General features: G+C 35.9%; 3 protein-coding genes and 1 non-coding gene across 4 annotated transcripts; 2 read left to right on the plus strand and 2 right to left on the minus strand.

The window, feature by feature from the left end:
* On the plus strand, window positions 1–7050 carry LOC147564684 (uncharacterized). The gene is made up of 16 exons (XM_086648810.1): window positions 1–1682; window positions 1761–1866; window positions 3119–3211; window positions 3315–3396; window positions 3488–3547; window positions 3678–3730; window positions 3826–3992; window positions 4389–4602; window positions 4738–4795; window positions 4916–4972; window positions 5093–5338; window positions 5828–5892; window positions 6010–6066; window positions 6151–6244; window positions 6406–6546; window positions 6649–7050. The coding sequence occupies exons 1-16, from the start codon at window positions 341–343 to the stop codon at window positions 6760–6762; spliced, it is 2949 nt and encodes a 982-aa protein (XP_086504936.1). The 5' UTR covers window positions 1–340; the 3' UTR covers window positions 6763–7050.
* Window positions 7051–7483: 433 nt separating this feature from the next.
* Window positions 7484–7565, minus strand: TRNAS-AGA (transfer RNA serine (anticodon AGA)). Its single transcript has one exon. It is a non-coding gene; the product is annotated as a tRNA-Ser (tRNA).
* Window positions 7566–8538: 973 nt separating this feature from the next.
* LOC147564686 (putative transcription factor At1g11510) lies at window positions 8539–9733 on the minus strand. Its single transcript, XM_086648821.1, has one exon. The coding sequence runs from the start codon at window positions 9526–9528 to the stop codon at window positions 8770–8772; it is 759 nt and encodes a 252-aa protein (XP_086504947.1). The 5' UTR covers window positions 9529–9733; the 3' UTR covers window positions 8539–8769.
* A 12981-nt stretch (window positions 9734–22714) lies between these two features.
* Window positions 22715–24512, plus strand: LOC147564687 (uncharacterized). The gene is made up of 3 exons (XM_086648831.1): window positions 22715–23182; window positions 23576–24010; window positions 24215–24512. Exons 1-3 carry the CDS (start codon window positions 23006–23008, stop codon window positions 24290–24292), a joined length of 690 nt encoding a protein of 229 aa, XP_086504957.1. The 5' UTR covers window positions 22715–23005; the 3' UTR covers window positions 24293–24512.
* Window positions 24513–27671: the final 3159 nt, after the last annotated feature.

Here is a 27671-nt window from a genome sequence, read left to right on the forward strand (position 1 = left end):
TGTATTTACGATATTGCCCTTGGCGCATCGTTTTACCTTCCCCTCTTTCATATTTGTAGAAAAACTCGGTTTTCTTTTTCGTTCTGTTTAATTTTCTTGAAAACTCCGATCAGTTTCAGACGACCTTTTGAACCTTTCATCGTAGTTGATATGTGAACGGAGACGGAAAATATACAAGATTCTAGGTTTTGCTGGTTTGAATCGTAACTTAACTCGTAAGATTTAGGGTTTGTTTTTTGATTCTTCGTATTTTTTGAGTGATTTTGGGGGGAGGAATTAGGGTTTTCGGTTTTCTAGTTGATCTGGCGGTCGATTTGATCTGCCGGTTGATTTTCTTGTAATGGCAAAAGGTACTGAATTTGATGAGTTTGCGTTGTTATCGGTGCCACAAGTTGGTTTGAAACGCGAAATTGTTTGTGGGTTGGAGGCTCGATCTGTGGTTTCTGGTTCAACTAATCGAACTAGAGCCAGAAAGGTTTTCAATAGTAGTAGCCCTAAAGGGGATGAAGAGTTTGGGGTTTTGAGTAATAAGAGATTGAAGCAAGAGAAAATTACTGTAGAAGAGGAAAGTATTAATGATGTAGAAAGACTTTCTATGGAGGTGGAAACCCTAAAAGATGTGGTGAAGGACAAAGTTCAAGTCAATGAGAAAACCCTAGATGAGTCTGTTGAGACTTTAAAAGAAGATGAAACTAAGATTGATCAGTTGAACTCTCGAGGAGAAGAGGAGGGTAAGAGTAATAGAGCAAATGTGGGAACCTCCATAGTCAATGGTGATAAAAGTGATGTCAAGAATGCTGTATCGGAGAAACCTCCAAGAAGATTTACTCGTTCGGCTTTTAAAGGCAAGGAAGATCAATTGAAAATTTGTGGCAATAGGGAGTTAGATACTACTTTCCAAGATGATAGACCTAAGAGACGTTTTACCCGTTCAGCTTTGGAGCCTAACGGAGAGTTGACGATAATAGATGCCAATAAGGAAGTAAACAATGCTTTAACGGAGAACCACACAAAGCTAGTTACAACTGTTTTAGATGTGGAGGAGGTGGTAATGGATGATAGTAGGCAGATGGAAAATGGTTTAATGGAGAAGGTGAATGCTGCAAGTGAGACACCCATGAAAGGGGTTGCTTGTTCCAAAACGGAACAAGCGGAAGAGTTAATATTGAACGTTGTAAGTGATGAACAGAATGTTTTGTGCGAGATTGCGGAAACTGCGAAAGAGTTGGCAGTGACAAGTGGAAATTCCAAAGGACAGAATGTTATACCAGTGAAAATGACAAATCATTTTTGTTCTAATTTGGAAACTAAGACAGAGTCTTTAGTGAACATCAAAAACTTGGATAAACAGATTGTGTCGTTGGAGAAACCTACGACACAGTCCATTCTATCCCTTTCAAAACCTAAGGTGGAGCCTGTAGTTATCAATGAAAACGGTCATCACATTTCTTTGGAGAAACCCATGAGGCGGTTTACCCGTTCACTTTTGGAAAGGAAGGTGGAACCAATAGTTATGGAATGCAATAGTGAACAACAGAATGCCATGCAAGGGGAGGAACCACCAAGGCGTTTCACGCGTTCAGCTTTGATTCCTAAGGAAGAAGGAATGGAGACTCTGGAAGCAACTCAAGATGCAAGTTCTTCACATATGAAGAATTTCGCCATCTGTCTGAACTGTAAAAGTGAGTTTTTACCTGTGACTATTGATTCCTTTATGTTTTTTGTTTGTTTGATCTTATGCGGACTTCAATTGTGTCCAGAGCCTCTTCCTCCGAACACCAAGAGGTCAGTGCCAGTGTGCAACTCGTGTCTGGAAACAAAGAAATCCTATGCAAGCCCATCTAGTAAAACTGGTACCGAGAGGAGGTATGTTATTTGATTCTAGCGAAGGTTGAATATACAATAGTTTTTTGATGTTTGATGAGTTGGACTTTTAGATCACTATGCCAAGAGAAACACATTCTTACAAGTATGTTAATTATGGAATACAATAGTTATTGTGCCACTGACATGCGCATTAATTCCTGCGCGACAACGAGAAGTTTCTATTAATTGATTGCTAGTATAGTAACTGAAGAGTCTCTTGATTCGATAGATGTAATAAGTAATCTATATTAATCGGACTTGTATATCTATTTTATTTGGAATCACTTGTTACTTTCATGCTGGCTTCTAAATTGGGCCTAGATCCTAAAATCTTATGTTTGAGCTACTCTTTGTAGAGTGACTCCACGGTTATTAACTTAGTTGCTAACTTAGGCATCAAGTTTTCATGTTTTAAAAATAAGGACGGGACCTTTCAAGGAATCTTTTGTGTAAACATTTCCATGTACATTAGTTAATTATGATAAGCATCTGCCAAAAATTCCCATGCGTTAAAAACATAAGCAAGGACAAAATATTTCAGTATGAGTTGAATAGCTTAAAAGAAAAAGCATAAATGCAGAAGTGTCTCTTCTACTCTGTGGTTGGAAGATCTATAAAAACAATACGAGTATCGACATGAAAAGTAATAATGGGTTTTTTTTTGCCTTTTTGGAGATGAAATTTGGAAAGATGAAGCTTAAAAAGCGTAACTGTTTTATTATCCGAGACAAAAATTAGAATGTTTTCAGAAGCTGATCGGAAGTCCCTAAATATGTGCGGTGAGGTTAGCTTGTTATTTAGTAATTTGAAGTTTGTTCTTACAATCCAAAGTATTAACTGAGTCTAAAAAGGAGTTCATCGTTTGCGCTCTAAGGCTCGCGTCAATTCTATTTGTCACTTCATGTATTTGGTGTTACTGCTTCCGTACCGCCTTCCCGCTTTCTTGTTTCTTTTCCTTATTATCATGTCGGTTATTGCTTATTTTGCTATGTGTTCATAATGTTTTGTCATCATAAAGTTATTGAAAGCAATAAAAAATACACAAGGAACCTTTAAGGTGTTAAGTATTGATTAGGTTTGAGTGATAAATGAGGCTCCTTGTTACTCTTCCTTGAGGCAACGTTTTGCATTACTAAAGCAAACCACCTCAAGGTTGAAAATCGTTCTTTGGAAACATTGTTGTTTGTCAACTTCTACATGCCCCAGACATGATAAATCATATCATTCAATATTTCAATGTGTGTGTCTTCAGGTCAAAGCGAGGTTTAACTCCTAAGTCCTCGGACAGTGCTTTAAAGTGTGTCTCAGCACAAACTAAGAGCTCTCGAGGGAAGATAACTAGAAAGTTGGTATCCCGCTGCTTGTCGACTTAGGTCCATTTTTCTGAAATTTGTGGTCTCAGTTATTCTCTTTAGCAACTGCTAAGTTTTGGGATGCTTTTACTGCAGGGATTTGACATTGCATAGGTTGGTCTTTGAGGAAGATGGCTTACCTGATGGAACAGAATTGGCATATTTTCACAATGGACAGGTAGCATGTGCAAGTGGTTTTCCTGGTTTTCATTGCAATCCCGTTGCTATATTTTTTCAATAATTTGAAAGTTTGCTTTTTTACTGGACAGAAACTGCTGGAAGGGTACAAAAAGGGTTTTGGAATATTCTGTCGTTGTTGCAACTCTGAGGTGTGCTTTGATTATTTCAAAACACACTTGTATTTTAGAATTGAACGCAAAGAACAAACATAGAGTGTCATTTATAATATTCTACCAAATATTCTGATTTTTTATATGTTTTATTGCTTACAATGAGCAGATCAGTGCTTCATCGTTCGAAGCTCATGCAGGTTTCGCTTCGCGTCGTAAACCGTGAGTTCTTATGTGAATTATTTGGTAGATAACATGTTTCTCTTGATCTTTAACTGTCTGACCTGTCACTTTTGTCTGTGTGTGTATCGTACCAGGTACCTTAGCATATACACATCAAACGGGGTATCACTACACGAGTTGTCGTTATCTTTATCTAAAAATCGAAAATTTTCCGCCAGTTACAATGATGACCTATGTGGCATTTGCGCAGACCCTGGGGATCTTCTACTTTGTGATGGATGCCCTAGGGCTTTTCACATAGGTGCGATTTTGTACTTTTAATCACCCCAACTCTTTATGTGCATCAAGTCATATATTGATTCAGATTTGGTTAAGAAACTCTGGAGTGGAAACAATCTACTACTTCCCCGTGCCCAGGAGCGCGCTGGTTATATGTATATGATGTGTTTGTAGTGATTCGAGGAGTGCTCTTGACATTGCATTTTCTTACTTACCGGATCATCATTTTTCATCTTGTCCTTGTTCCTAATGATATGTTTTTACATTATTGTTATTTATATTATAGTTATTTAGTGATATCAGCTGATACTTGGTTTATTCAGTTGTTATCTCGTCTCCAACTTGACTTTCTGGATGTGATTTTCTAAGATGAAATAACTTTCGGTTATTTTGATTCATATGAACCTCATTATCACAGATTGTGTGGGGGAATCAAGCATCCCAGAGGGAGATTGGTATTGTCCTTATTGCCAGAGTATGTTTCAGAGAGAGGGATTTTGTGCATCTAATGCTAATGCAGTAGCAGCTGGGAGAGTTGACGGTGTTGATCCTATAGAACAAATATCAAAACGATGCATAAGGATTGTTGAAGTAATAGAAGCTGAAGTTAGTGGTGGGTGCACATTATGCAAGTAAGTCCTGTACCGTAATATCCTGCTATCTATAGAGCGAATCTACTCTAATCCCTTGGCTCTTACATCTTATCTCTTTTTTTGCTGTCTCTATCTAGTATCGCTTACCTTTTTCTTTTTATGATGAAAATGCAGGTCTCAGAACTTCAGCAAATCAGGGTTTGGTCCTCTTACCGTTATAATTTGTGATCAGGTATTTGTTCTTTTTCTTCAAGTCATATTCAGAGTTTTGGATACAAGGTTTTTTCGCATGGATGTAGAGTTCAAAATGCTTTTGCTGAACTTTCGCTTAATTGATGTTTTCTTGCATCAGTGTGAAAAGGAGTACCATGTCGGATGTTTGAAGGATCACAAAATAGCAGATCTAGAGGTGTGTAAAAAGCGACTTAAAGATTTTTACCATTCATAATTCATTCCCATAATCAAACTTCTAGTTGTCTAGCGGTGCTATTGTTTTTGATTAAAATGATGATACTATATATTAATACAGGAATTACCGCAAGGAAAGTGGTTTTGCTGCACGGATTGCCGTAGGATTAATACTGCTTTGCAAAAGTTAATTATTCGTGGATCAGAGAAACTCCCTGTCTCTCTCTTAAGCGTTGTTAAGAAGAAGCGTAAAGAGAAATGTTTGAATAGTGAGACCAATCTTGATGTGAGATGGGTGGTTCTTAGTGGCCAAACAGCTTCTCCTGAGAGTAGATCACTTCTTTCAAAGGCTGTAGCCATCTTTCATGTAAGTAACTACGAGTTATGTAAAGCTGTATCAGGATTCTTGGGTGATTGTGGTTCAGCCACTGTATATTAGAATTCCACATGGGTTCTTTGAACTGCATTGTTGCTGCTTCTCTGTTCTGTTGACCCGCGGTATTGTTTTTTAATGACAAACTTCAGTTGCGGGAGAAACAACCCCGTGAGCCAACAACTCAATAACACGTTGATTACTATCTTCCTCCAATAACAACTAGCTTCACAAAGTATGGACCATAGGCATCACGCGATCCATCTTATTCACATTAAAAATAATATTCTCAAAGCCCTTGTTTAAGGTTGAGCATTTTTTGATATCTCGTCAAAAAACATTGTTGGAATTCTTTCAAGCATAGCCTTTCTTATTTCCATTTCCATTCTATATGGATTTTTCTCGAGTAGAAGTCCTTAATTTTGTTAGTAGGTAAATGCTTTATTAAGTTGATGCTCATATTTCATTTTACATCTTTATCAGAGCTGTTTTGACCCAATAGTTGACTCAAGGACAGGCCGTGACCTTATCCCAGCCATGATTTATGGGTGAGCAAGGATCTTTACTCTCATATCTTGTTCAGCTAATCTGTTGGTTGCTTTCTTTATATGCCTATTGATATGAGCTGAGCTAACTTTCTTATGCTTCTATTATGTGCCCTAAAGACGGAACATCAAGGATCAAGACTTCGGAGGGATGTATTGTGCAGTATTAACTGTAAAGTAAGGATTACACCTACTGAGTGTTATTCTACTAATACTTCACTCGAAGTTGTCTAATCCTTGAGTGTCTTATTATTTTTGCAGCTCATCTGTAGTATCAGCAGGAATTCTTAGAATATTTGGTGTTGATGTGGCAGAGCTTCCTTTAGTTGCTACGAGCAATGATTACCAAGGGCAGGCAAGTTTTTTGTTCTTTTTTCGAACCCAATTGTGCCACTGATTTCCTCCCCACCCCCTGTTTAGTCTTAATTCACATTTTTAATATAGCCGAGTGAAAAATGAACACTTTTCTGTTAAAAGGTTTTGATGACAGAGAGTGTTTTTTTTTTCTTTTGACAGGGCTACTTCCAGTCATTATTCTCTTGCATAGAGAGGTTACTGGGATTCTTGAATGTAAAAACACTCGTACTCCCAGCTGCCGGGGAAGCCGAAGTGATATGGACGGATAAATTTGGTTTTGAGAAGATGAGCGATGATCAGGTGCGTTATCGACTAGACCCTCATTTATTCCTAATATCGGCTTGTCCATCACTATGGTGCTGAGACTAAGTTCAACCTGGATTTTCAATCATGTATCGACAGGTAAGTGAATATAGAAAACAACATTACCAAATGACCACATTTCAAGGGACTTCCATGCTACAGAAGGCGGTTCCGAAGTGTCGAAGCACTTGTAAAGCATCAACTAAAAAATAATCTTCAATTTCTCTATCATATACATTTTTTGTTACAACGGAGAAGGCGATTCTGCAGCAGCTTGCACTTGAAATGTACAGGGAAGGATCTGTTTTTTTGGTGCTGTATAGGAAACAACAAATTCATACTTCAGCTGATTTTTTTTTTTCGTAGTTTTATAAGTAAACAGGCTCCGTTTAGGTAGATAAGATATGAATTTAATGATAGATTATTGGAAAGAAAATACATGCAATGTAATCATCCTTTATGAGTATGGTAAAAATCAGTGATAGAATCGTATTTTTGAAAGTTTTATTTGCCTTATTGTTTCATTGTCTTCTTCATTTATTTAGTTCTTGTCTTGTTGGTTTCACTGTCTAGTTACCTTTCCTAGTTTATATTGCCCTAAATGTTCAAAGAACAAGATATGGGAGTTCTTTGAAGAATTGTTGAATGGAAAAGTCAATAAATCTCATCACGTTTCGACCTCAAAGTACAAGTGAGCAAGAGCTATAAAAGTTGACTGTTTTCTTGTGAAAGTAACTTAAATAACACACCTTTCGAGCGAGGGGCTTGTACAGGCAGTCTGGTGCGTCCATGTTGGACATGGTGCACGGGAACTGTAACCTAGGACAAGGGGGAAGGGGGAGCTTCCAAGCAATATATACTGAAATCCAAAGGCACGATATGAGCCTGCTTGCTGCCTGCCACGGTCACAAAACAAAAAAGAAGAGCAATAAAGCGTGGACGGCAGGATTCGAACCTGCGCGGGCAGAGCCCACATGATTTCTAGTCATGCCCGATAACCACTCCGGCACGTCCACCTGTTGATGTTAAATATCAAAATAGAAATTAGACTACAAATGACCATGGAAACTAATCACCATCTACCATATTGCACATTTATTAAATCAATCAATTTCGCACCATTGCGATTAGCTAGTCTAATCTAACATGTGGATTTCTTCTTTTTCTTTGTTGGAATATCTAACGTGTAGATCTTTTTTTTGTTGAAGAAACATGTAGATTGATATGGTCTAATTAGTAATCAAATTGCATATTCCTTGAATTTATCAAGCAGAAAAATGTAATTAGCTAATCTAGTCTAACTAATAGACTGATGAAGAATTTAACCTAGTAGTAATTCCCATTCTATGTGATAGTAATCTTCAAAGCTCTCCTTTCAACAGAAAAAATAAGTAGTTCAAAAAAAAAAAAGAATATGTTTTGAAGTATGAGACGATCATTTTAGAAAGTTCTTATTTTATTTTAGTTTGGAGTTTTGGAGAAATAAAGATATTTTTTCAATCTTAAAAAGTAAAAGAAATTTGGAGTATAAAATCTTGAGTGAAACATTTTCTTTTTTGTAATTTCTCTCTTCTTCATCTTCTCTCCATCCTCTTTCCCTCTCTCCCTCTCTCTCTCTCTCTCTCTGATTCTCTCTCTCTCTCTCTCTCTCTCTTCGGCGAGTGACTTTCCGCCGACGACTTGGACCCCGCTCTTTGAAAATTTTCAAATATTTTTCTTCTTTCTCCAAAAGACTTTAATTTTATTCATGATTTATTCATGAAAGAGTATGGTTCAAACCTTCAACTGTGTTATGGTACCATCCAACCAAAGTGAATTACCCAAAAAGATCGATGGTTATTTAGAAAGAGAAAATGTGAAGGAGATTAGGGTTAACTTGGGTCTGGCCTCAAGATTTAAAACTAAATCTAGTGTTAGGGTTTCACTTAGAAGTTTTTTTTTTTGCATAAACTTTCACTTTGAAGTTAGTAAAATACTCTCATCTAAATATGAGAAATCACAGAAAAATAATTCCTTAACAAGAAGAGGAGACTCAAATGTTCTGAGTTCAAACCAGACATTCATACAGCAGAAGAAAAAGGAGAACCCAAATGGAGAAAATTAAAGTTTCCTAAACAGAGAACTAAGATTCTTACAAATTAACTACAACCCTTTCAATCAATCTTTTTATAGAACAAAACCCATTTTGCAATTTACCTAACTCAATTAGATCAAAACCATTTAATTTGGGGATTGAGAAACAACAGATTGAAGAATCAACTTGGTTTCTTCTTGGATCAATTCAGCTCGCTGAGCTAAAATCTTTGCTTCATCAATTTGCTGTAATCTCCAACTATCATTAAATCTCTCCAATCTTGACTTACCCAAACACTTCAAACCCTCTTTGAGAACCAAATTCCCAGGAAATTTAGTCATCTCTTCCATTAAAAACGAGTAATCCTTCTCCAGATCTACAACTTCTTCATCTTTATAGGTGACATTTTCTTCAACAATAGGAACTTCTTTGGGCTCCAATTTCTTCTTCTCAGTTCGTGGTGGGGTTTTCTGAGAACCCATGGAGGAGGAGGAATTCTTCTCACCCCCCCAGATCTTATGAGAAATTTCGAAAATTTCTCTTTCATGGGGGTTTTTAATCCATAACTTATCAACAACTTGTTTGGTATATTTGAGGCGTAATTTACGAAGCTTATCGATTAATTGGGTTTGATTAATTTCACCACTGAGTGATTTACCGACGCGTTGGAAGAGAAGAGGAGCAGCTGTGGCTGGATTTGAAGAGTCTTTGGTGATATCAAGGAATGATTTAAGGAGATGGATTTCATCTTCTTCTGAGAATACTCGTTGGAAAGGAGGTTTGGATGGGGAAGATTTCTTTTCCGGCGAAGTGGGTAGATCTTCTTCATGGTACTTTTCTTTAGAGGAGGAAGATGATGAGGGCTTCTTGCGTTTAGATGATGGGACTTGGGAATCGGTTGACATGATGAGAGAGAAAGTGGGTAAGAAAGAAAGAGAGAGAGAGCGAGGAAGAAGAAGAAGAGCCGTCTGCTAGGGCTAGGAGGAAGAGAGATTCAACTCACAGGAATCTAGAGAGAGGAAGGGGCTGGGACATGATGGGTAGGAATCATGCCGGCCTCGAGTGCTCGTGAATACGCGGATTTAGCCCATTCAGAGCTCAGGATCCGGAGTTAAGACTCCCCGACTAACTTGCCACCCTATCTATGTGTTACTGGTTAGGGTTGTGAAAAGAAATAATCCAAGAACCCGAAACCGGTCGTGGACATGCGTGTCTGTTAGAGCCCACTAGTACTTGAAATCCGAAGGCGGGTTCAACCCACCATCTCCATGAAATAAACTGTTGGGCCCAGGTTTTGACGTGCTACTCGGCATCGACCATCGCGCCTGAGTCCAATCCATTGGTATTTGCTCGACATACCCCGCTAATAATGTCATCAATTAACCCGATAATACTTAATTATATTGTGTGTAGGTTTGTGTAACAAAGTTGAATGTTTCTTCGTGTCCAAATCTGACAAAGTTGTTTATCCTTCATGACCTGATGTTAATGTACAAAGTAAAAAACCCGAAATAGTCATCCATAAGTCGAGTGAGTTTAGAGAGAGAGAGAGAGAGAACATGGGCGTGGCCGAGATTTAGGGGGCCCGGTGCGAAACGATAACCAGGAGCCCTAATATTATCGAAACTGGAAAATTTTAAATAAATAATAAATAATTTTTTCAAGATTTAAATATAAAAATGACATCAGATAAATATATTAATTGTCTAAAAAATATTTACGTGCCCATTATTTAGATCTAATTTAGTAAAAGAATATGTAAACGACAACAAATTAGTCTATCAACAGAAGATAAAATCATGGAGTGCATGTAAATTATATAAAACAGGTACCTTAATTTTCCGGCCCAGAGATAGCTCGGTGTAAAAAATGACCTACACTTGTAGATTGTTAGTTCCAACTAAAGACCTCACAAGTGGGGAAAGAGATTTTATCATGGGGATAATTCTGGAAAGGGAACTTTTAAAAGCGTCCCAATAACTGTTTAAGGCGTCTCCCTCAAGGCAAAATTGAAAAAAAATTTGAAGAAAAGAGGCGCCTTTGACACTTATAGGGGCACCTTCAAAAGTTTTCTATTGGAAAAGGGTTCAGGTTGACCTAATTTTTTTTTGTTAAGGGTGGCCTAATTTGATAATTATAAATATATTTTAAACTTGAGATACACATACACAAAATATTATAACAATTTTTAGTTTATTGTAAAAGTGATTGACATTAGTTTTGGATGCTATTATATGCAACTTTAATTTTAGACAATTATTGGACAAAAATAATCAAATAAAACTAATTAAAATAGTGTCTTTTTTTTGTTGAACTAATTAAAATAGTGTTTTAAATTGTTAAACAACACCATAAACAAAATCAAGTATAACCGAATCTCTCCTCCATACTATACACAACTCTATTTTACTAAAGAAACTATTGGACAAAAATAACTAAATAAAACTAGTTAAATATTTGAGTTAATTCCTATATGGCCCCCTACTTTGTGACCAGCTTCCTTTATGGCCCTTTTTTTTCGTAAATTCAAATATGGCCCCCTATTTTCAAGTAAATGCGATTACTACCCTTCTTAATTCTAAATTTAAAACATTAAAAAAAAATTATTTCCACCTCACCCCTCTCTCTCTCTCCACCTCATCTCTCTCTCTCCACCTCATCTCTCTCTCTCCAACTCACCTCTCTCTTCTCCGGCGAGGTTGCCGGCAGACGACCTTCAAACCTAAAAAAAAGTTTCTCTCTCTTTTTTTTGCAGGAATCAGCAGGGATTAAGAAGGGTAGTAATGACATTTACTTGAAAATAGGGGGCCATATTTGAATTTACGAAAAAAGGGGGTCATAGAGGAAGCTGGTCACAAAGTAGGGGGCCATATGGGAATTAACTCTAAATATTTTCCTAAATTGTTAAACCAACCCCACAATAAAAAAGAGTTTTTCTCTAAAAATCTAGGGGTTCAAATTTTTATTACCATAACTAATTGTTCATAAATAAATTTAATCTAACATTAAGCTAAATATTAATTAAATTTTGACCAATGTTAAAAAAATATTATATTCCAATTTAATCGAACATTAAGCTAACCGAATTTCTCATCCATACTATAAACAACTCTATTTTACTCAAAAAAACTATTAGACAAAAATAACTAAACAAGACAAGTTAAATATTTTCTTAAATTGGTAAATCAACACCACAAGAAAAAAAATCAAGCTTTTTTCTAAAAATCTAGGGGTTCAAATTTTTAGGCCAGCGCTTTGGGGAAAGCTAAATAGTTTCCGGGGTGTGAAATTTTAAAGGGAATATGTAAAATTTTAGAAATTTTCCGGGAAAATAAATTTTAAGGGGAAATAAAAAAAAACACTCCACCTCACCTCACTCTCTCTCTCACCACCTCACCTCTCTCTCACCACCTCACATCTCTCTCACCACCTCACCTCTCTCTCACCACCTCACCTCTCTCTCTCTTCTCCGACAAGGTCGCCGGCCGGAAAATTTTCCGGCCGGCGACCATTAAAAAAAAATAAAAAAATTTCACTCTTTTTCCCTCCTCTCTCTCTCTAAAATATATATATATTTTTTTCTTTTTCTTCCTTCTCTCTCTCTAGAACAAATCTAGAGAGAGAGAAGATCTGGTTGAAGGTCCCGAACCTTCAACCAGATCTTCTCTCTCTCTAGATTTGTTCTAGAGAGAGAGAGAAGAAAAAAAAAATTTAGAGAGAGAGAGAGGAGGGAAATAGAGTGAATTTTTTTTTTTAATGGTCGCCGGCAGGAAAATTTTCCGGCCGGCGACCTGTCGGAGAAGAGAGAGAGTGGTGGGGAGAGAGAAGATGAGGTGGAGAAAGAGAAGTGAGGTGGAGAGAGAGGGAGCTGAGGTGGAGAAACTATTTTGCTTTCCCCTTAAATAAAATTGTCAAACAAAATTGACCAATTTTTGACCAAGTCTTCACACCCCGGAAACTATTTTGCTTTCCCCAAAGCGCTGGCCAATTTTTATTACCATAACTAATTGTTCATAAATAAAATTTAATCGAACATTAAATTAAACATTAATTAAATTTTGACAAATATTCAGAAAATATTATATTCAAATTAGAGCATCCCAAACTGTAATTCAAGGTAGAAGCGAAAGCCTCATTCAAATGCACAAGGTTGACAATCCCGATTCCAACTAACATATAATTGTGGAAGTAGAGCATTTTCTTTCAAAATTACCTTGACAAAGTGATTTCCCTTCTCAAATATTGTAAGTGGAACAATTTTGAATAATTTAACAAAAGAAAAAGTTGTGCCTAGTAAATAACTTTGTAGAATTAAAACATAGTTGTATTTAACAATTTAAGATTCAATAAAATATTTGCTACATAAAATCAATAAATCAACTTTTGGTATAGTTTAGCAATTTATTGGAAAACAAAACGGTTGTGTCTAGCAAATAGTTACGTGTAGCAATAATACACATATAGTTATTCTCAACTTATTATAATCATCTTCTATTGTTAACAAAAAATGATTTGTGTTTTCAGCCGTAAAAATTTACTGTTGAAACTTGAAACCTAACATAAAATAAAAGTCTTTTGTGTATTTTGTTATAAAATACAATTGTCATTTAATATAAGAAAAAATAAAAAAACAACGGGCATATTGATCATGGGCCAAAAAAATAAATGTATGGGCCCTTATTTGATAAGGGCGGCCTAGATTCAAAGCAATCAAAGCAGTCGCTTTGACTCCGACATAGTTAAGGGCCTTATATATCGAATTACTTATGTTACTTTCGGAATAATAATTATTTTTTAAACAAATCTATGAATTCAAATCCACATTTAAACACCATTAGAAGGGTTGTCCCTAGTCTTTGGGAGGGCTAAAGCGAAGTTAGAAAAAGGTACTCTTTCTACACAAATAAAAATTACAGAAAATTATCCCGAAGACTCACTATTAAGTTTTTTTAATGTTAAAAAGACAAGTTACATTGTGTTTTGTTGAAACCATTTTTTTTTGTTTGGTTGAAACTCAGATATCTATATTTTATAAAAAAAATACTTAGGGAGATGAAGATAAGAAAAAAAAGTTAATTATATATTTCCACCAAAACAAAAAATTTATAAGGATTTTGATCAAATATCGTATAATTATTCGTAATGACAATACTATCAGAAAACTTCATATAAGAAAAATGACAATTCGACTAATAACTAATCTACACATTTGAAAGAAACATGTACCGATACAAGCAAAAATGTAATTAAAGAACTTGATGTAACAATGTAATAAACATTACATTATAATTTTTACAGTCTCAAAGTAAAAGTATGTTGAAACAAAAAATTATAAGAGAAAAAAAATAAATCTATAACAAACAAGAAAGAGTAACTTATTGAGAAAAATTAGGGAGAACACATATCATAGGGAATGTTTGCATGTGAGAGAGAAAGAGAAGAAAATTTCAGATTTTAGTGAGAGAATGATTTCAACCTGATTAGGTTTTTTTTTGGTGGTCAATACGTGGACAACTGTTTTTTTATATGGACAAATATTTTCGGGCCCGGTGCGAGTCAATTATACTTGACTTAGTTGACTTTGATTTAATAAGGGGACAACTCCATAAAGTCTAAAATACTAACAGTTACTAACTTGTGGACCATTAACAAAATAATAGTTCAAAATTGAAAACCTAAGTTGTCTTCTTCTTCATCATCATCTTCTTCTTCCTTCTTCTTAGTCTTATTCTTATTTTTGTACTGCTACTAAAAGTAAACTATAGTTTCTACCACTTCCTTGTGTTTTTAACAAACCCTAGATGAATGAAGAAGATAAAACTCATCAATCTCTACTTCCCTTATTTTTTTAGTAAACTATAGTTTCTACCACTTCTCTTTGTTTTTTAGTGAACTATAGTTTCTACTACTTCCCTTTGTTTTTTATCAAACCCTAGATGGGTTTTAATCAAACCCTACATTGATGAGGTAAACTCTAACTTTTTTAATTTTATTTTGTATTTTCGTTTGGGTAATCTGAAAGAATACAAAAGCGATTTCAAGGCAAAAAATCGAAGTGAAGAAGAAATTTCCAGAATTTCGTGGAAAATCTACGAAAATATACTAGATTTTCGTGGCAAGTTTCCTTCTGTCTTGCCAAATTTTCGTAGGAAATCTACGAAATTGGCAAGTCAGATTTTTTTTTTTTTACAAAAACTCAGAAATTAAGATCTCTCGTGTTTTGTCGATTTTCCACGAAGCATGAGCAACTCTACTTGTTTTATAAAAAAATCTAGGATTTTGAAAATTTTGATTTCTAGGTTTTAAAAGTTTAACGGGTTTTAGAGTTTTTAGATCTGATTTTTCTGGTTAGGAATATCGTTTAACAATTCCCTTCCCTCTGTTAGATGTCATAATCTTCTCTTCTCCAAAAAACTTCTCTCTCTAGAATTTTGGGTTGATGATGAAGATGAAGTAGTAGAAGAAGACCAAAACTTACTTAGGGTTTATGGGAAAAGAGGGAGGTGTTAAAATAATACATCTAATTCTAAGAGGACTTGAATGAAAATAATAGAGAGTTGTCCCCTTAGAAACTGGTGTCCATATAAAAATATTAATTACTTTGGTTGTCCACATAAGATAGTTGTCCATATAAGAAAAACGGTTGTCCACGTATTGGCCACCTTTTTTTTTTGATGAAATTCAACCTCATTAGGTTACAACTTGAAGATGGTAAGTTTGACTTTTTAATTAGGGTTAATTCTGTTTTGGCCACCGATTTGTGACCAACTGGCCATTTTGGCCCCCAATTGTGTCCGGCAGTTCGTTTTGGCCCCAAGGGCCAAATTTTTTACCAAATTATCCTCGGGGGCCAAAATAGAAATATTTCTGAAAAAAATAATAAACATACAAAAGCCACATCACCTATCTCTTTCTCCTCCACTTCACCTTATCTCTCCTCCACTTCACCTTATCTCTCCTCCATCACACCACCTCCTCTCCACCTCACCTTTCTTCTCCGGCAGATGGTGATCGGCCGGAATAAAAATTCCGGCCGGTCACCTTCAACATAAAAAAAAAAAAAAATTTGTATCTCCTTCTTCTTTCTCTCTCCTCTTCTTCTTCTTTCTCTCTCTTCTTCTTCCTCTTTCTTCTCTTCTTCTTCTTTCTTCTCTTCTTCTTTCTCTCTCTACCTACTGCCCGGCGAAGGGGGGGATCCCCTTCGCCGGACAGTAGTAGAGAGAGAGGAAGAGAGAGAGAGAGAAGAAGAAGAGGAAGAGAGAGAATGAAGAAGAAGAGAAGAAAGAGAAAGAAGAAGAAGAGAGAGAAAGAAGAAGAGAGAGAAAGGGTTTTTTTTTTTTTGGTAAAGTTGGCCTGCCGAAATAAAAAATTCCGGCCAGCAAGTTTTCGCCGGAGAAGATGGGTGAGGTGGACAGAGGTGATGTTGTAATTGTTTGATGAGGTGGACAAGGAAAAAATAAATAAATAAATTACAGAAATGTCATGGGGTTAGAATTGGTAGATTGAAAAAAATTTGGGGCCAATTAAAAAATTTTTGGGGCCAAAACGAACTGCCGGACACAATTGGAGGCCAAAACGGCCAGTTGGTCACAAATCGGGGGCCAAAACGGAATTAACCCTTTTAATTACCTAATGAAGGACTACGTGTTTGTGTGAAATTTATATCAAGGTTAGGAAACTTCATGCTTTGGCATCAATTATAAGCAACTATGGGTCCTGATGTCATCTACAACCCATTAATAAAGGTGCTTATAGGATTCTATAAGATTTTGGGCCCTTCTCTAATTCGGGGCCCAAAGTAGCTGCTTTGGTTGATTTGTGCTCGGGCCGTCCCTGACCAGTAGGATTTTATATATTTTTTCTAACGATCACTATAAAGTACCCCAAATTTTGATTTCTTTTGGGGCCTCCATATGTTTTGGCCGGCCCTGTTCCTTGGTGTCTTTTTTTTTTCTTTTGCCTTGGATACGACCTGTTTGAGTGTTTGGTGATGAGTGAGATATGGGTGGGTGGAAATGTTAAGTGTATGTGAAATTTCTCCAAGGGAAGTGTTTGGTGATCAACCCATTCAACTTTACTTGTTAGTTTCCTTCTTCAAGGTAACACTTAAAAAAATAAAAAGATGTTGAAAGTTGAAAGCGCGTGTGGATCATGGAAGCATTGTTTTGTAGCAACAAAAAGTCCCACTAACCACAAAGGGCATGAATGACGCATCAAGTGTGTGAATGCTATGAAGACTGGTTGATGAATTTCATTAGAAAAGGATTGACTGGTAGATGAGTTGGTAAGTACTAGGTCATAAGTCATATATAACATGAGGAAGACTAGTAGCTGTATGATAGCACCAGCCACCATACTAGAAGGTCATCCATGCCAATTGTCAACACCTTCCCATTTATCCATTTATTTAAAACATAAAGTTTGGTCAATTTAATTCCCATAATGTCGCCCATTTGATCTCAAATCAACACTTTCTTTATTTGGCAGGGAAATGTTAATTTCAAATTTTCTTTTCGTCCACTACGGTTTCATTAGTTTTTTGTGTATAATTTCAAAAATCTAGAAGTCACAAGTTCAATTAATGGTAGAGGAGGAATTTATCATTTATTGATTTTGTTAACGAGTATAAATAAAGTAAAAGTAAAAAATGAACTTTAATGCTCCTAAGATAACACGTGGGTCTGCGTATGTACTCTTTGATGATGGTAGTTATAGAGCTTACTATATTCATATATTTATTCATGATGTATGGATCAATGTCATTATGAACGTAATGACTCTTGGAGTCTATGTAAAAAAAAGTCGTTTTAGTGTTACACTTTATGTTCTTTTATTCTCTCTCTTTTTGAAGCTATTGGTGTTTAAATAGAGCATGTTTGCCCCTCTGTCTTCCTTTACGTAAAATTCAACGAGTCTTTGTGGAAATGTTAATGTGGGATGCAAACGATTTATTGGTGAAATACGATGATCAAATAGGTAATTTGGTGACAAATGTTAAATGGGAATGAATTCTTTAGCTTAATCGGGAATTTGATCAAATCTCCCCCAAAAGAATTTCTCTTTGCTAAAAATGATCCATTAATGTTTTCTAGTATACAACTCCCCGTGATATTTTTGTAAATTATCTAACATAGTAAAATGACAAAAATAACTTTGAGAGTCAATCTCCCCCTCTCTTTCCACCGCATACGATTTTCCTCTCCCCTCTCTAAAATGAATGAACTGAAATCTTCAAAATCTTTGATTGTTCGTTTTCACCTCAAATTTAGGTGAGATTTGGATCTTCAACTCTTCAAATTCTCTTTTAGTTTGTTGTTCATCACTTGAGATTTTTAAAATGGTTCCGAACTCTAAAATAAACGTGTTCATCCATTAATGTTGAAGGTACAACTAACAGGAAGATTTCAATAGTTCACAAACCCTTTGCAATGCTCTACAGTAGTTTTGCGATGATTTGCGAATCTTTGCAATTCTTTGTAGTAGGTTTTAGTGGTGGCCAACGGGCCGTGCCGTGCCGGCACGGCCCGTTTGGCAGTCGTGGCGTGTCAGACACGCCAGGCACGGTTTGAGCCGTTCGGTTCCCGTTGCATTTCTGGCCGTTCCGTGGCTCCCGTAGTCGTTTCCGTGGCGTTCCCGTAGTCGCTCCTGTGGCTCCGACCCATCATAAATATTTTTTTACTTGTCAAAAAAAAAGTAATAAAAGAAATATTACATTTTTTTTCAAGTAAAAAATTGTGATGTACAAAAACTTTAGAGTCTATGTCATATCTTTGTTTATTTTATTGGAAAAGAGTTGTATAAAGACTCTCCACATTTACTTTATATTTTGTGGTTTAGGTGTGGGACTATCTTTACCACTTTATTTGTTTATTTTTTTGAAAAAAGTTTTAGTTTGTTTCAACAAAAAAAATCTAAGTAAAAAAAGATAAAGTAAAACCTCTTTTGTAAATTCAAGTATTACCTTTTTTTTAAGTATTACTTCTTTTTTAATTCAAGTATTACATTTTTTTAATATTTTTTCTTTTTGTAATATAAAGTAGTTGTCATGAAAATCTAACAATTTGTAAACACGTTAGAATGTTAGATGAATGAAGTAGAACTATAAACAAATTAAAAGTGTTTTAAGGATGTTAGTACACCCCTAGGTAATGCTTAAAAATTCAAATAACTAAATTGGGCCGTGGCTAGCGTGTAGTTGTTGCCGTTTTCGTTCCATGTCGTTCCGTGTCCACGGGTCGTGTCGTGTACGATCCGTTCCGTGTCGTTCCCGCGTGTCTAATAGGTCGTGTTTAACGGGTCTGAGACTCTAAAATCCCAGCCCCGACACGGCACGCCAAACCCGTGACGGGTCGGCACGACACGGAACGGACCGTTCCGTGCCATTTCGTGTCCTCAAATAAACGGGCCGTGCCGGTCCGTTTCCGTGTCGGCACGGCCTGTTGGCCACCACTAGTAGGTTTCACGATGGTTTACGATAGCTTTACAATACTCTGCCGCAGTAGCAGTTGCAATCTTTTGCGACATAGTTATAATGATTTGTAATACTTCGTAAACAAGGTTATTATGGCTTGCAAACCTAAAATATAAGATTCTTCACGGTTATTTCTGTTAAGACGTTGATCTTGCCACTTTAAGAAACAAAAACATAAGATTCTTTTATGCTTAATACCAATGTTTTGATTTAAACTGCTTCTAAGTTGTTTGGAAACGTTCGCAAAACTCGCAAAATGTTGTGAAACTCTTAAGAATTCTTTTTAACAGAAAACTTGTTTTACAAAAAAATAAGTTGAAAATCCTAAAAAGTCAATTTCAAACAATAATATAAATTTATTTAACAGAAATAAGAAACAAGCTGAAAACCCTATCAAATTATTCGTTTAACAAAAACATGAATTTTGGAAATTCTCTCTACATAATCCTTTAACAAAAAACAACCTGAAAATTGTAAAAAGTTGATATTAAGTAGCATTTAAGAAGATTCAACCATCCTAAACTTCAAATCGCTTGATGATCGGACCAAAATATCACCGAAAATTCAAGTCGGAAATATCACTGAAACAAGCTGCCATCGAGTTTTCCAAACTCTCAAATTTGTTTTCTTACGATTAAGAGGAATTTCGTTGTTAAAGCATTATCGTCATTGACAAACAATAAAAAAATTGGACTTGAAGAGTATTCGAAAAGTTTTGTGGTGCTTAAAAACATAAAAACTTAATTTGCTTTTTAACTAAATTTTTCAGATTTCTTTTTCTTTGGATGCTACTACAACTATGGTTTTACTACAGACAACTATTGGACAAAAATAACTATATAAAACTAATTAAAATAATGTCCTATAAATTGCTAAGCAACACCAAAAATAAAAATCGAGTATAACCGAGTTTTCATTTCATGCTATACACAACTTCATTTTACTCAAAAATTTACTGGACAAAAATAACTGAAAATAATTTATTTGACATTTTAAATTGCTAAACCAACACTAAAAGCAAAAAATCAAACATAACCGAATTTCTCCTCTAAATAATTTTGGGTTCAATTTTCTCTTTTGGACAAAATTGCTACAATTAATTGTTCATAAAAAAATTAGTTGAACGTTAAGATAAAAGGTAACCATATATTAACCAAAATCGAAACAAATTACATTTCAATCGGAGCGTCCAATGTTGTAATTAGAGGTAGAACCCAATAGCCCCTTTCGAACGCACACGATTGACAATATCGATTGCAACATATAGCCCCTTTCGAACGCACACGATTGCCTTTACAAGGTGATTTCGCCTCTCAGATTCAACAAGTACACTAATTTTTAGTTGTACTGGGACACACTCTCTTAAAAGTATATAAATTATATTATATTTATCTGAGAATAGGCATAGAACACAGTCGAAAGTAGTAGCAAATAAACAACCCATATAAGATAATGTGAACCAATGACCCTTGCCCCATTATTCTTCGTAATGATTCAGTCTTCCTACAATATATCTATATTGATCATCACCACCCAAATGCTCGTGGAACAAATATTTATCTTCCCTTTAGTTATTATTTTTCGGGTTTAATTTGGAGTAATGTTTTTTAAAGATTATCAAAATATTATATGCTAGAAAATACCAATAAAATAAATTTTAATGTTATTTGGAATTTAATAATAATAAAAAAAGGTTATGTCAAGTAAATAATTTTATAGAATTAAAAGATAATTGTCTTTAGCAATTTAAGAGATTCAAGACAATATTTGCCAAACAAAACCAACATAACACGTTTTAGCTTTATTTAGCAATTTAATAGGAAAAAAGAGGTTATGTCTAGTAAACAGTTCTGTGAAGTAATTATGCAGCTTCGTTTAGCATTTGTCTTTTCTTTTTAAGTTTTGATTAATTACCATATAATTCTTTTTTGAAGAAGAAAGAGCGTTTAGGTTTTTTACTTAACTTGATATAGATGATTTACATGACAAACAAATTCACAGCAATCCAAGACGTTTTTGTTTTTTATTTTCTATTGAAAATGACATATTTGGTTCACTATCATACATGACTTTGCGTTAACGAAATCTGTAACATATACGGATAAAAACATTTCTATCACATGAAACAAAAAATCTTGTAAGATTCTAGCCATCTTGTGATATTTTCATTTTAAAATATACTTCCAAAAATTCTTCAAATTAACATATCCGAGAATTTGAATTAAGTTCTTCTAGAAAAAGTTTATCTTTTAATCTTTATTAGTAAATAATACCTTCTAGAGAAGATGTAATTCAAGGTCTTGGATTTTGACCCATTGTAGATAAGTCCAATCTTTGTTTTAAGTAGCTTTTTGACTATCTATTTTCATGTAAAAGTTAGTTGCATATTAAGATTTAAGAATTAAAAAAGAAAATAATGAATCTTAAGTCATGTTTTGTTTGAACTTCAAAGCTAGTCTTTCTTGTATTTCAAGTTTGAACATCTAGAAGGGTGGTGGATTAACCATTTATGAAATAGATAGAGATAAGAAAATTTATGTACTAGAAGTTTAAACTGTATTTTGTTTGTTATATATATATATATTGCTAGTCTTAATTAATTTACATTATTAGAAAAATATAAGTTTTATTGACGAAAATAATTATAATAATTTTTACTTTTATTCATATAGTTTAAACTAGTTATAATTAATAAATAGAATTATTTTGTAGAGTTAAACATATATAAGAAATTGACACTTTAGGAATATTTCAACATGTCCAACCAATCGTAAATCAATAAATTAGATAAAGTTGTCGGTAAATGTAGTATTTCCAACTAAAATAAGGCCATATTTTTTATGACATTTTTTTTAATGTAATTAGTTATTTAATTAACCTTATAAAAAACTAAAATAATTCCAAAACCTAAAACTACCCATATGAGATAAGATTAAGAGTTGGCCACTTGGGTATAGGCCTATAGGGGGAGTACTTTCTATTTATTGTCCAAGCCAAAGATGACAAAACATTAGGCTTCAAATTGGGGCTTGTCTTGAAAGGGACATTTCTAAAAAAAAAATTCTCACTCCCACGTGATATCCACCGTCGATCAGTAATTTTATATTAGGAATGGATGATATGATTTACAAGAGATGGTATATTTATTGGGATTTGGAGTACAAATTCAAAAAATATGAGAATTTGTTTACCATTTTTCTAGTAAAAAAGAGAAGAATGGAGCAGACTTCTCGTGATATTTTTTTTTCAAATTTGCTTATGAAGTTATAAATAAAATAGACACATGAATTAATTAAATAAAGTCCGATTTTGTTCTCGTTAGGGCACGCATGTGATCAACTCGTCAATCTGGCCCCTTTATTTATTTACCAGCTCTTTACTAACTAACATTTATATTAACAAAAAGCAGTTAATTTCAATTAAAAAATAATCTACTTTTCATGTATTCTCTCCTTCGATCTTTTTCTCTCACACTAGAGAAAAGAAGTGTTGACAATAAGGTCAAAACCACTAAGTTGGTCACATTTAGGGTTAAATCAAAATTGACCTATTTAAAAGGAGAATTCATCTATAAATTTGTAATATTTACAATATATGGGAGTAGACTTTTGTAAAATAATGAGAAGTCATCTTCTAGAGAAGCAAAAAAATCCAAGAAAGCAAGTGAAGGTTACCCTCGAGAACCTCGTGGGTTGTTGCCACCTCATCACCATCTCTTAACGTACATCATCACCACCCCTTTCTTCTTCCTTATATTTTCATCCTCATCTACTTACTTGTTCCTTATAACTACCATTCTTCCTTCTCTTCCCTCCCTCATAATTTCTATATCTAGCTACCTAGCTAGGTTTATATAAATGTATATGTTCTTGCACACATTCTTTATTCTCCCCTTCAAATCAAATCAATAGATGAAAGACAAGAAGATTAGTGACCTTTCAAGCTCAACAACAACAATGACAAATACTAATAAAAGAAGGATGATTAGGAAGAGTGGAGTTGAAGATATTGTCATTAGTCGCCTTAGAGATTACCTTCTCTATTCCAGGCTTAGGTCTTTGATTCCACCTCATCAACCCTTTTCTCCGGTATTTATTATCCTACTACTACTATTTCTTCGATTGTCTTTCTTTAGATTGTTATACACTAGCTAGTTTACCAACATACATAGACTAATTATCTATAATCAATACCAAAACTTTAGTCTTATGGGTCGATCTAGTTCGACCAGCTGCAGGTAGTACTCTATATAGTCTAGTCAAGATTAGATACGTAAAAACGGTATAGGAGTTCACAATACCCAAACCTCGTTTCTAGTCATTCGTTTTTTTTTATCGTAATTGAATTTTGCTACAAGAGCAGTGGAATTACTATTATACTGTATGCATAGATTTGATATTGACAACCCAAAGTATGTGCATATTCAAACTGCATTGGAATTTAATAGCATTAATGGGTGTTCATTTTGAATCAATATATAGGTAAAAGGAGACGAAGATGAAGCTCAAGAAGCAATAGAGGTGGAGATGGAACTCAATGAGATTCCACAAAGGGATTCCGACGAAGAAAATGATAATGCACTACCATCGTCATCATCATCTATTAGAAATGGAAAAACTATGAGGAAGAGAAAAGAAGAATATTATTATAAAGATGAAGACGATAGTATTTGCCATACTATTTTGGTATTCGAGAGTGAAGATGAAAATGAAGAAGATATGACATCATCATCAACAAAACAATTCGTACCCACTATCCAAATAAAGAAGATGGATAGTACAATAATCATCAATACAACAGTACTTAAAGATGTTGCCTTAACATCAAATCTCTTCAAGGTTCTTGAAGCGGAGAAGCTTGATATTGAGTTTGAGAATCATTATAGAACCGAAAATGAAGTCTCTCACACCATCCAGGTACTACTTACAAATACTCTTCTATCTTTTTATTTAAACAATAAAATTCGAACTTTGATCTGCTCACTAGAGGTTAAACCCTCTCCAGTTGGATGGTAACATATGTAGTCTGACACTAAAGCACTTCACATGTCCCTCTTTCGGTATATGTATCATTGTGTATCTACATCAAATAATTTGAATTGCGATGGGGTTTTCTTACAGATGAAGGTGAGACGGGATTACAACATAGGCGAATTGGAAATGAAGCTTCAAAAGTGGGGAGCCGGAGAACTTCTTTGACATTCAAACATGATTTCCAGTACAAGGATCTGGCCATATAGGTCATGAACGGATAGGATCTTATGTCATTTCAAAGTGACTGATTGATTGATTAATTAATTAATTTGTTTATCAACTATAGTTGATTGTTTTAAATATAGGGAAAGGAAAGTATAATTAGTTTAGATATAATGTTTACGTTGAAGTTATTTGATTAATGAATTATCAAGTTGTCGTCCAACGTGAATCATGCATGAATTGACAAAACCTATCCACCCACCTTTGTGCAAATTAACTATTTGGGTTAGTCTGAGACCACCAGAGGGAAAGAAATATAAATGGTTTTTTATCCATAATCTAGTACAGTCAACTGCCTGGCTGCTCAAGATTGGATCGTAGTTGTCTTAATATAGCCATATAGGTCTGGCCTCGAGCCCCATACCTTGGAAGAATCTTTTGGGTTTTCCTATGTTCGTATTAATAGGTTGATTGTTTCACTCTTGTATCTTCCAAAAGGGAAAGAGATCTCTAAGAGTTGTTTTATGGATCCAAAATATAGTACTTGAGTTTTCCCAATAACAAAAATGTGTATCATGCCCGTATCTAACTGGGGTTCGCGGAGGTGGAGGAATTTGATGGGGGAAAAAAGAGATTCTAGTTGTAAGATATCTAAGGAAACCATTGGAATTGAGATCTCATTGAAAGAGAGATATTTAATATCTGGAGTTTTTTTTATCCTATACAGATGTTCGATCCGCAAGGACCATGATTGGGAATTGTTTGATCGTCTTTGTCCCAGGAAGAAACGAAACATAATGTCGGCTAGGTCGTTCTAAACGAACCACTGACCTCATGTTAGTAGGCAAAAGCCTATTTAGAGGCCCTACACGTTGGCCCCGGTGGTGGTGTAGTCTGCAAAGATGGACCAGGTATGACTCAAAAGGCCCAAAAAAACAAAATACCCCCCAAAAGGTGTGGATACAGGCCAACCTGGCCTAGGGTTGGGGATTGGTCCGGGCGGGCAGTCCGCCGACAGAGTTGGTCTCTGTCTGGACGGTACGGACGAAACTCCACTTTGACTGCTAAGAGTGGCGGACTAAACAAAATTTTCCCCTCAAAATGTCTGTCCCTGTCCAGTTAATCTAACAGGAGTAAGGTGTGTCGCGTGCGGTAGCGTCGAGATGCTAACTCAGGGTGGAGGCAAGGATGCTGAGGTACCGAAGTAAAGAGTTGTGTCGCGGTACTTATACTGTGGTGCACATGGCAAGATTGGTCAAGAAAGCAAAGGCGAAAGGTGACAATCGAGATGCCAACTCGTGGTGAAGGCAAGGATGTGAGGTACTAGAGTCGAGGAGCGACAGAGGTAGGAACAGAGAGGCGAACCAGTGGGGGAGCGAACATTTGAGGCCAGAGGGCAACACGAGTATGGATGAATGGTGGAGAAGAGTCATTTTCCTAACGCATCAGAGGATGAAGAAGGTTGAGTTAATCCAGAGGGATGCCTGCGTGACGAGACTGCGTAGTTGAGTCTACCAGACGAACGGAGATGCTATGCTGAGGAGACGTAGGTGTTGTGGTAGCATTGAAGTTAAGACAGAAGACTGAAGGTGTACTCCGAAGTTTCTCGACGAGGGCATTCGACAAAACTAGTGGGGGAGCCTGTCACAACCATATTCTTGGAGAAGCTTATGGCGTGACGTTTGCTAGGATGACGCGTGCAAGCATATAGGTCGGAGGGCCAAAGACGATGTCAAAAGGGTCAGAAGCTTCCTTATGCGATGCACAGAAGGTGTCCGGTGCATTCAAGTTTGGACAGGGACGTGAGCTTCATTTATACGAACAAGTAGGGGTGGGAATCAGACAAGTTCGGTTGGGCTCGGATTCTTTGTGCACGGGTTCGGACGGATCAGGTTCTATGGTGTTGTGTCTGATCGGTCTAGCGGGCGGATCGGGCCGGACATATATGCATTATTTTGTGCCCGTGGCCCGATTTTCTCCCGAGAACCCGATCGGGCTCTAACGGCCTCGGGAAGACGGGCTACGAGTTTTTTCAATAAAAAATAATATAAAAAAATAATTAAAAAATTGTCTATGAACTAAAAAGGGAAAAAGAAAAAACCTAATTCTTCTTATACTCATTCAAGAAAAGAAAATGTAATTTCGTTTTTACAGTGTTTAATAGCTCTAAAATACTTCGCCTAAAAGAAATAAAGAATCCCTTTCTTCATTCCTGTGTTCTTGAATTTTTCATTTTTTTCTTTCATAGAGATATTGATCTATGTTTATGGGTCTTGATTGATGTTGAATTAACCAAGTCCTATAGTTGGGTTGAGAATAATACTCCATAAGATTGGTATTATGGAATCTGAACCAAGATTTTGAAAATTGAAGTGATTAAAAGTATAAGAAGAATTACGGGTTACGGATTAAAAATATCAAAAAAACGAAAAACACAATGTATAAAAATTCTTTGATTTATTTTAAATCATCTAATATATAAAAATTCTTTGATTTGTGTGTAAAGAATAATGGAGGAGGTTACTCGGGTGAGGGGTGGAGGTGGCGCGGTGGAGGATGGAGGCGGAGTGGTGGATTAGGGTTGCTGTTGGAGCTTGGAAGTCGGCCATTAGGGTTTGTAAAAGATGAAATAAGGGTTTGGGACTCTTTTTATAAAATGAGATATTTTGATCCAACGGCTGATGATGTCTGTTCAATATCAGCCGTTGGATCATATAATCTGAAATTGTCTAACGGGCGAGTAGCGTGATATTTCAGGCGGGCGGCTCGGGTGATACTTTGGGCAGGCGGGTACCGGTTGCCTATCGGGCGGGCCTAATGGGTCGGACCTCGGGTAAGACACCTTACCCGAGTCCTGCCCGTGCCCGACCAAAATTTCGAGTCGGATCCGCCTGAACTGGGTTCTTCTTGGTTGCCGGGTCTCACCGGTCCGGGCGGTTAGGGTCGGGTTTTGGATTTCCAGACCGTTTTCCCGACCCTACGAACAAGTATGGTGAAATGATTAATGTTTCCTTGTGGAAATAGGCAAAACACGAACTTTGCTACTACATAGGAGGGTGTGGTCTCCCTTCCTCATATGTATCCCAACATATACCAAAACCTCGTGGATGGGACGTTGACCCGTCTTAGCAAGTGTGTACGAAAGTGAACATCTCTGCGGCGCAACTCACAAAGCCGACCTAGCATATGTCAGAGGATATAGTGCATGGGTTCTGTTGTCATAGGAGATGACTTGGGACAATAGGTTATCGCGGGTTCCTTTGTGAGAGAGGCTACATGTCCTACGTGTGGAGCCGTGTTTCGTGTTATCTTCTACCATTGAGAAGATTGAGCTACTCAGGGGGTCAAACCTTGATGTGCTGCTATGTTGGGCATACGGGAG

This window comes from Eschscholzia californica, unplaced genomic scaffold (assembly GCF_041429995.1).
Source record: "Eschscholzia californica isolate CP2 unplaced genomic scaffold, dmEscCali1.0.p SCAF_1, whole genome shotgun sequence".
In the NCBI taxonomy this organism is placed as follows: domain Eukaryota; kingdom Viridiplantae; phylum Streptophyta; class Magnoliopsida; order Ranunculales; family Papaveraceae; genus Eschscholzia; species Eschscholzia californica.